Source organism: Chaetura pelagica, unplaced genomic scaffold, assembly GCF_000747805.2.
Source record: "Chaetura pelagica isolate M959 unplaced genomic scaffold, ChaPel_1.0 scaffold90, whole genome shotgun sequence".
Taxonomy (NCBI): Eukaryota; Metazoa; Chordata; class Aves; order Apodiformes; family Apodidae; genus Chaetura; species Chaetura pelagica.
The window spans coordinates 4160995-4171677 of NW_009953496.1; the positions used below are offsets into that span (position 1 = coordinate 4160995).

Genomic DNA, 10683 nt, shown 5'->3' on the forward strand with positions numbered 1-10683 from the left:
CTCTTTCACATGATGATGTAGCATATCTTTAAAAACTATTAAGTACCACAACCAAAATATTTCTTAGGCACTGTAGGGTTACACTTCATTTATGTGTAATGTTCATCTCCCTCTGGAATCTGCTAACGTGTTGCTTGGAAAAGTGTAATCTTAAATTTAATTTAATTTCTTAAAAAATCTTAAATTTCCTGAAAACAATATCTGTTGACCACTTTCACTGTCCTTTTTTTAAAAAAAATTTTTGGTTTTGTCACTTCTTTTCTAGGCTGTCTTGCTGGTTTTATTGAATTCCTACCAACACTCATTTCCACTGTTGCCCTATTGCTTCTTTTTGTAAAATTAATCTTCAGTATGTCAACAACTCTTGCAAATGAGAAAAGGTTACCACAAGTTTTAAACAATCACAAATTGTAGGCCCCATCATACCTTCCTGCAAGAGGGTGAGGAGAAGGGCACAGGGCATCATCCTGCACACCTCAGGGTCCCAGCTCCTGCTCTGCACAGGGCTGGTGGAGGAGAGCCATAACTCCTCCTTGCAACCACTTCTACAAGCTGCTGCCTGGAATCTCTGCATATTACTGCAATTAAAACCAGTCATATCTAATAAACGAGGGAAATAGATAAAGATTCAGAGCCTATACTTTATTTCCCTAACTGTGCAACAAGTTAAGAGTTTAGGTAAGAAGAATGTTGATTGAAAATGTTTAAATACAATTTACTTGCCATCCTATGAAATTATGTGATCTCCAGCTTTTAAGTAATTTTCTTACCTTTATTTAAAAGTTAACTTGGAAGATGTGTTAGCCAATAATATACTTTGTTCACAGGGCAAAAACCAGGTAAAGAAGTCCATTTATTTTTTTTAAACATACTTACAGGACAATAGCAGCTAAAAGATCTAAACAACAGTTTTGCCCTAATCAAAGACTGAGCTAATGTGTAGAGGCTGGAGAGAGCTGTCTTGTATACATACAGTAAAGAATTCCTAATTCATATTGCTTATCCCTATGTGCCTGATTCAGAACACTAATACAAAATCTCTGTGTCATCACAGAAGAAGAGCAGCTTTTTAAAAAAAATATTATGGAGGAATATTATGTTTAATTAGTTTTAATGTTTGGTTTAGAGCACAGCACCATAACCAAACGTATTGCCCTAAGTTACAGCATAGGGGCAGAATTTCTTACACTATCTTTATTGCCAAATTTACTATATGTTACACATGCATCCTAAGTTGCAATCAGAAGGTCTATTCATGTATCTCTTGCTTCAGCCCACTAGCCTCCTAAATCAAATGCCTAAATTCAGAATCTATAATTATCTTCCCTAAAATGTCCTGACATCAATAAATAAAATCAACAAAAACACTTTTTTTTTTTTTTAATTTCAGACTATAACAATTCCAGAAACTTAAGATCTGAGCAAGAAGATTAGGTAATGTTTTAGAAACTCCACTTAGAATATATTGCGAGGTTAAAGAAAAACTGATACAGCAGCTTTCTGATGAGAGTTATTATCCTGCAGATGTTTCTATTATTTCTAAGTCATTGAAACTCAGTCAAATATAAGAAAATACAATAGTATCTGAAGTGGCCAATTCAGGTTTAATTGCAACAGAAGAAAAAGATTTAATTTCTTAGAAACAAAGATAATAAGTCCTATCTTTATTAACATGAACTCTGTAAGGAAAGACAATAGGGACTATAAAACGGAAAGAAAAACATGTTGCTTTTCAGAACTATCTGGCATTTGGCAAGAAACAGTCGTTGTCTTTGTAACTGTTTTTTTAAGAGCACAAATTCCACATCCTTATTAGGAATTCGAAATAGGCTGGTGCTTTGAAGGGGGGCTTAACATTCACCAGAAGAAGTTTAAAGATTAGTCAGTGAATGGTGCATTTCCTCCCACTCAAAACCCACAGGAGTGTGTCTGTGTTATTGGTCTTGACATATTTTCTAATCCATTATCTTGTGAATTAGTAGAGCAGAGTATACTCTCTGGAACAGGCAAGCTTGCTGCACGCAACAGTGGACTCCTGGGGATCCCTTGGCTGGCCAGGAAGAACTGCTATACTATTTAATCCAATCTCCTGTATAATTCTGCAGTTATCTTTGAATTAACCGAAATAATTCTCGGCTATACTCACACACATCTTTCATAAAAACCTTCAGCTTTGATTTGGGTATGTCAGCATACAATCCATCACTGCTCTTTGGTCTAGGTAGAATCTGCCTTTTAACTCACATTATTTTCAAATTTAGACAAAGTTTGCACAGGGATATACTCCAAGGCAATCAAACAAGAAGCAGTTTCCTAGCCTTGCAAAGTAAGAGACATTATGACACTACCTCTTGATTTTCTATGTGCTTACTAAACAGAGGTACTAAGAGTTTGTTTGAAACCCTCAGCAACAAAGGCCATTCTTTACCTGATCTTCTGTGAGTAGTCTAAGCTAACACAATATATAGGATAAACTTCAAATTAACTAATCGCAACTTTCATGAGGAATGAGGCAGGAAACATATGATTGATTGACTATTCTCAGTGATATCCAGTGACAGAACAAGGAGTAATTGTCACAACTGGTACACAGGAGATTTAACCTGAATATGAGAAAATACTTCTTTACTCTGAGGGTGGCAGAGTACTGGGACAAGCTACCTAGGGAGGTTGTGGAGTCTCCACCCTTGCAGACGTTCAAAACCCACCCGGATGTGTTTCTGTGTAATCTGCTCTAGAGGATTCTGCTGTAGCAGGAGTTGGACTAGATGGTCTCCACAGGTCTCTTCCTACCCTGGCCATTCTGTGATTCTGTAATTCTGAAACTTCAAGCCTGGTTTACTTCAGTAAGGATGTTTTGGTCGTGTTTTCTTCAGGTGGATCCCATCCTGTTTCCCATGGCTGACTCACCCCACAGAGAGTAACCCATGTAATAGGCCCAACTGATTCCTGTAGCATGGGCAGTGGTTTTCCAAGTTAAGCCCCAGTGATATGCAGGCAGTTCCCTTGGCACAAAAGAGAACAACATTAACCCATCTTGGTATTCTGTTTTTTTCTGGGGTTTAAACAGAGGATACTGTCCTTTGCAGTTGCCAATATGGAATCTTCACCATTTATTCCTATAAAATCTAATCAAATAATTAAGCAGTAGCAAAATGTAGCCTGCAGAGAGATTTTTTCAAAGCCACAAAATAGCAAATTTTGGATTCTTATTCAAATAGCCAGATGCCAAAATACCTTTCAAAAACCAGTCCCCAAATAACAAAAATCAGCTTCCACAGCAATGAGGATTTGTGACTTCTACACACACCAGAGCAATTTTTCACTATAAAAGTTGATTACACTGCATTTGGAAGTTTCAATATGCATAGTTGCAAACAGGCAGTCCTTTTTAAGAGCCTCATATACTGAATGACAAGACAATAAAGAGAAACTTTATGGAAAATTTTTGTATTAATACAAATTATCAGTTAATAAATGCTCTGAGGACAAAAATTTGTGCCTTAGTCTTCCAAATATCCCATTGTTGTAGTTAATGTGATGTATTTTTATTTCAGATATAACTGGTGAATGAGAGATTAAATTAATTTAACCTTTTATATTAACTTCAAAGTCTTTTGGATTTGTCCTCTTATCATCTAGTTTAACTTCAGTATGTTTTTTTTCTGAAAAAGGAGAAACTTGAAAGATAGGTACAAAAACTAATCACCTATCAAAAATGTTTGGGAAATCCTAGCAAATGGTGACTTAAAAAATATCAGTCAAGTAATTAATTCAAAATTACTTTTTTCTTCAAAATCTAAAGATGTGCGTTGAAGACATCTTCATATATGTAGTGTAAACTGCTTGCTCAACTTTAACACCTGTTTGAATCAGTTGTTTTGAATCACAGATCATGTGTAAGCACCATCCTAAAGCAAAACAAATGTATCTTTTCCACATATCTGTTCCTAAAAACTACTGAATATTCATGCTGCAGTGTCAAAGAGAGTTTAATATCAGGCTGTTGTTGAGAGCTTGGATGAATTTGCCTTACAGCATTTGTGGATAAGAACAGAAATGTTCACTTTTCATCTCTTTTGACTAAGCCAGAGATTCCAAATGAAATCATGCAAGATAATCCTGTATGTAAATTATTTATCAGGGCTGGGCTTAAGCTTTGTTATATTAATAACTCAAACCATAAAGCTTAACTGACCTTCAATCACATTGGTTTCCACTAATGTAGCTTTCCCAGTCATGTCCTTCTTATTCTCACGATGCACCACATCATTTTGACAACTAACTTGTAATTCTGAAACATTGGCAGGTTGAATTGAGCACAATTTCTTGGTGGTCTCAACACAGAAATTCTGAAATTACATAGAAGAGCACATTGATTTTACATGTAAAGTGTTTCTCCAAACTGGATGCTTTCAGAGATGTGACATGTAAGAACAACACTCTTTGGGTGACTTCTGTGAATTTTAACCACAAATCTTCTGTTTGTCAGAGTAAATCATCAATCATGTTTAACACAATGCTTGTCTTTGAGGCATGTACATCACAAAATAACATGAACAGATGCGACTCTAGGTGAAGAGATTACCTTTAAAACATGTCCAGTCTTTCTTTTCTTGTTTGTGGTCACGCATACACACTGAGGGAGATTTATGTACCCCTTTTAATTGATACATATTTCTTTCTGATTAACTATTTTAATTGGATGGATCATTCATTTAATGAGTTCTGTTACATCCTATATCACAAATTCATATAAAGTTTGACATTTCAATTACATTTATGCAGTGGTATTAGCATAGTGAGCACAGTTAGATGATAGGAACAGGCAATTATGGAGTAATTAATTATAGTGTTATTATATTACAGAAAGTAAGTTACATGGCTGCAATACTTGCATCCCTTGAAATTCTGGCTTGACACATGTATTTCAATAATTCTGGGCGTTTATATTCTGAGATATTTATGTCATAAATCCTTTCAGTCAAATATAGCTGTGTAAATAAGAGTCAATTAAAAATGTCAGAAAGTATGTCTTCATTGAAGCTATAACAGTAGGTCCCGTGTAGGTACAGTTCAATTGCAATCATTATACCAGACCATATATTTAAAAAAAAAATCAGTATAGATTTTCCATTTAAAATAAAATGTAGATTTTCCTCAGCAATGAAAAACCCATCCAGTTCAGGTGGAGAAGGTAATGCTGGTAAAACTGACAGCAGCTACACAGTAGTAATAATGTCTGATCTTTTCAGAATAAACCCACAATTTGCAAAAGCACAACATGAACCTGCATTTTATGAAAATCTGCCCCTTTTGAAAAATGGTATCAGCTAGCAACAAGAAAGTAACTTGTAATCAAAACAGAAAATTTTATGATGGAATCTGTAAAACATCTAGATAATTTTCCTCAGTGACTGGGTCACGATATGACATAAGTGGAAGACCTTAATTTTTCAGTTAGTAGCAGTTTTCCACATTCCCTAAAATAAACACCGCAAGCTCAATCTGCAGAGGTTGACTGAATTACAGTATTCAATGTAAGTTTGTACAGCACAGGCTGTACAATGCTGTCTGCAGCTCTCCTTGACTGCAAAAGAGCCTCTGAGGTCAAGCAATGCTTAAAGCAGTGATGTAATTCACAAAAACCTCAGGGGGATTTGTAAAAAAAAAAAAGAAAAGAAAAGAAAAAAAAAAGAAATACAGATGAGAAACATTTTGCAAATAGGACAGAAATGGCATAAGTTCTTGGCAACAGAGAATTAAAATAGTCCAAAGGAAAAGATACTGTTCAAACTAGGACAATACTCAGCTGGTGTATTGTGGAATAACTTCACTGAGCTTACTGGACCTTTGTCCCCACCAACAGAGTCTGGCCTTTCTTTGATCTCCATTTCTTTTCTCGATCATCTACACCTAAACATGCCTGTGTACACCACCTGTTTGTTGCTAGCCTGGCCCGACAATAGGAACACACACTTTGCAGGTAGTTGCTGAGAAATGTCTGCTTTCTGCTCACTTAAATAATGATTTTTCAGAGCTGTCACTAAACTTATCCTATCCTCAGTATCAATTATACCTGTTTATCACAAATGAAAGGTCCTGCAAAGGGCAGGGTAAACATTGTTATTCATAGCCAGATTCTTCCTGTGTTCAAGTTGTTTGGCTTACTTAGCACACAGAAAGCTTTCACTTAAGTCACCTTTCACGTAACTAGAGGACCTTAATTTAATTAGTAGACATTTGAAAACATGGGTTTTTTTCCTAAATAATTAATTATCTTATTTTTTATTCAGCTTCTCACTTAACATATTAATACTAGCAAAGAATACAATGAATATGTTTAGATTATTTGGTTTGCGTTGTCTATTGCCTTACCTAACTTAAAACAAGCCTTGATATCAAAACAGAAAGACCGCTTGATTAAGAAGAATGTAACTGAAGTTTGTGCTAAACTTATCAGTCACAAGCAAAATCACACACTGTGATACAATGGTTACCTGGGGCACCCTGCAAACAAATTAAAATATCCAGAACTCAAACATGTAAAACCAAACAGGATTACATAAACTGGATTGTCACTTCACTGTATGCTTAAATCTGATATTACTTCAACATTCTTAATAGTACTATAGGTAAAAACTATACTAGAGACTAAAAGAGATAAGATACTTTTTTAAACTATACAAGAGTGAAGTCTTACAGCTGTCTTTCAAACACTAGGCAGGCTTAACAGCACAGGGTTTCCATCTATGTGGCAATTGCTCCACTAATTTAAAGAAGTCAGGATATCAGCCAGGGTTTTCTTTACTGCTATTGCCAGAGGAAACACTATTTCAGTTAAAAACTCATTATCCAAATCAGAGTCATTTGTTACAACAGCCTACTCACGAGGAAACTCTGAATCCCAGCATTTGGAAAATACAACCAATAGCTACAGGCTTGTGAACTAAAAATTTTGCCCCAATGGCTAAGCATTGCCCTTACATCTCTAGGTTCACTTATTGTCCAGAAATAGCCCAGAAAACAAAGCACCGAGCCATAAAGGTAAGGTAGCGTGAGACTGCACAGTCCCTCTCAGGAAAGAGGTGTTAAATCAAGCAGGATCCGAAAAAGTGTGAGCGCTAAGGTGAGAGCTAAAGGGCTGGAGATGCGTCACTTGAGTAAGAACAAGCAGTTTCAGCATTCTGCAGAAGTTGTAAGTGTTTATCTAAGATGCTCAAACTGCGAACACCGAGGTAGCAAACTGAATTTCAGAGTAAATGGTCTGAATTAATTTCCCTTGATTGCCTGGAGAGCTTAAAGCACTGCAAGGCTGCGTGTGTGTGCGAGCTCGATGCCACCAGCAAAGCTTCCCTCCACTTGCTTGCTCCACAAGCAGTACAGTTTGACAGCAGTTCTTATTCTTACAAATTCTACTGCACAAATCGCACCACTTTTTCCTGTCTCCAGCCTCAGTCACACAAAACCTGTTCAAAAATGCATTTTCCCCTGCAATTTAAGTGTATGCTAGAATCCTTTCTCACAGATTCGGGTGCATTCTCTGCTGACTTAAAAAAATCAAGCTATTAATATTTTTTTCCCTGTGAATATTTCTTTCATTGTTGTATTTAATTGCTTTTAAAATTCATTTACGTTTTTGATATCAACATGCTGTGGCAATGAGTTCCAGAGTTCTGTACTGTATAAAATTTCCTTTGGGTGATTGCTAGGGTTTTTCTTACTGCCCTACCTCATAATTTCATGCCGCTGCCATAATCGCTCTCTGCATTTTCTCCCTTACATCCAGTTTTTTACTCTTTTTCCTGAGTCACCTCTTCTTCAAGCTGAAGAGTTTCCAATCTATTTAATCTTTTCCCTTAGAAAAGCCAAGTCTGTGACGCACCAGCTCCTGAAATTTCTGTTTCTCTGCAAGATACAACCCCATACTGAAGGCACTCCATAGACCACACATACTTCAGACAGAAGTATTTGGTCACAACTTCTCAGTAAGCCAAGAAAATCACACAGGAATTCTTACAATTAAAAGAAAGCCAACAGCTTTGGAGGGACCCAGCAAAACTAGTGTAACCTCTGAGACAAAATAGCAGAAAGTGAAGCACTTAAAGCAAATAAGAAAAAAAAACAGGAAGGCTGTTAAATCTGTTTACAATAACAAAAATAAATAATACATGTGTTCATAATACACATTTTGGATGTTTTGTTGGGGTTTTTTTTAAGGGAAGAAAATCTCAACAGCATCTAGAACATTCAGAGTAAAAAGAAGTAAAAACATTTGTTTAAAGTATAGAAAAATGTGGGAGTAAGTATGAAACCAACAGCTGCCATAGTCTCTGAAAATGCTGTGAGAGATGTAGTGACATAAGCCAGTCTGACAAAACGATGCTTTTCCAGACAGGAAGTCAAGCTGTTATATGATTACAAATTACTCTAGCGAAGAGGAGTACTCATTTGTCGGAGCAATCAGTGCTGGACATGGCACTACACCTTTGGAGTACATTTTTATGAGTCACCCATCCTAGTAGATACAGATCATAAACCTTTTACTGCAATTTTTAAAGACAGCTTGGAGTGGCACTCTTTGTGGCCTCTAGAGCCAAAGCTCTAGATATATAACTGTGTTTTGGCATATACTGCATGGGTGTATTTATCTGTAAAATGCTTAATTGTTGCATGCACCTTTCCACCAAAAAAATATTTTTTAAAAAAAGCTGTACACACAGAATGAAAGTGTGATGAATGATTTTGTAGTCCAAACACACTGTTTCCAGACAAAAAAAAACAACAACTAACAAACAAAAACCAACAACCCAAATGTATCCTTGCAAGCTACAAATGAAGATTCTGTAAGAGAGTCCCACAGCATTGTATTCATGAAGAAATCCAAACTAGGCTGAACAAAGACTTAGCTTTTAATATTTTGGAGAATAATTTAAGGAAATTGTGAGAGAAAGATAGAGAGAGACATATTAGTCTAAGTAAGACAGGGTATTCATAGTTGCTGATTTATAAGGAAGAACTTACGAGTTTCAGAGCAACCTAGAGAATAACAACCTATCTATGCCATTTTACTCCAACATTCATTATATCTGCATGACTTTCTGCAGAACAGTTTGGAACTGCAGTGAATCAGAGAAGAATCACGTTTTTATTCCCATACTGCATCAGTACAGAACCAGGGTAAGTACTATCACAGTCAGAGCCTTAAAACATCCTGAAACACAAATCTGAATTCTTTTCTGGATCAGAAGAGCATAAGCCAGAGTAACTACCTGCTGGAGTAGCTACATCAGTCGGATTTACACCAATGTTAGATAAAATAAAATCTCACCCACTAGAAGTAGGACTAGCAGATGTTAACCACAGATTCAAATGATGTGAATACACACATGGAAACTGCTGACACCTTTCAGGAAATTTGCATTGTTATGGCAGAGAGTTGAACTGATTTATTCCACTTGAAAGGGAACAATTACATTTCAATTATTACTCATTTGTATCCTGAGGTAGCCTTCTGCATGATCTATTGGCAAGCAACTCATCTTGCACAGCAAGGTAATATTTGCAAGGGCAGAGTGTACCCATATTTAAGGGTACCGATAAGGGTCTATGATTTTGTAGTGAGGAATTTTAACAGTCTTCCCCACTGCACTGATTCCAGTTCATGATTTCAAGCCTTCATTTTCCACAGTCCATTGGAGTGTGGAAAAGGAGAAGAGCTAGTTAGAAGATGTTTCAGAAAGGCCATGGGTAATAAAAAAGATCCTCATTTAGCCTCATTAACATACAGGACAGGAGCACTTTGGAGAATTATTATTTGCCTGCAGAATTCAGAAGGTACTATAAACTAGACTTGAACTATTTTTGCCAAAGATGGGGTCAAGGTTGTATAATTTCAAAGACCGGAACAAAATTACAGGAGTTCTTCTCTGCCTAAAAGGGACATGAAACATCTGATCAAATTAAGTTTTTTTGATGAGAGATCAAGCATATTTCTCCCTCACAAGGTACTTTCTGTATATGCCAACAATGCATTGTCATTAGTCTGGGTTTTCCCAAGGATTAAATGGGAAGGCTGTGTAGTAAAGCCATGACAGACTGCAGGCAGGTGCCCCTATAGGCTCATTCTTAGGGTTCTAACAATGTTTTTAAAAAGCAGTATTTTCCTAACAGTAGGGGCAGAACTGGTTATTTCTTGTTGAGATCTTGCATGAGAATATTTTTATAAAAAATATAGAAAAGAGCAGAAAGTCGTGTTCTAGCTATAACCAAAAATAAAAGCAAATAAAGTATCAAACTGACTGGTCCTGGATCCAAGTCACCAGGGCTGCGCTCTGCCCGACACGCAGCGTATCTGTGAGCTCGAACAACCGTTCCCATGACATACCGGCTACTAAAGCAAAACCCAACCAACCAACCAAACCAAGGGGATAAAGCAGGGAATGCAGGGAGGGCGGGGGGCCACGCGCCCGGCCCGAGGGGCCGCGGATGTGCCGGGCGCCGCCACCAGGGGGCAGCAGCCCCCGCGCTATCCATCCATCCATCCATCCATCCCCGGGCCCGGGAAGCGGCGGGAAAGCAGGCGCTGGGGGCTCCTACGGCAGCGGGGAGACTTGGAGTGCCAGCTCTCATCTGACAAAGATCTCTCCTTCTGGCCCACCCCTTCTGATTCCCTCTCCCCCC

The 10683-nt window shown here is 37.3% G+C and overlaps 1 protein-coding gene across 1 annotated transcript in view; it reads right to left on the reverse strand.

The window, feature by feature from the left end:
* THEMIS (thymocyte selection associated) overlaps positions 1-10683 on the reverse strand; it is a 75988-nt gene that overhangs the window by 3892 nt on the left and 61413 nt on the right. Inside the window, exon 5 of the mRNA XM_009999117.1 lies at positions 4199-4352. Within this exon, the coding sequence (XP_009997419.1) occupies positions 4199-4352 (154 nt within the window). The remainder of the gene's footprint in view (positions 1-4198; positions 4353-10683) is intronic.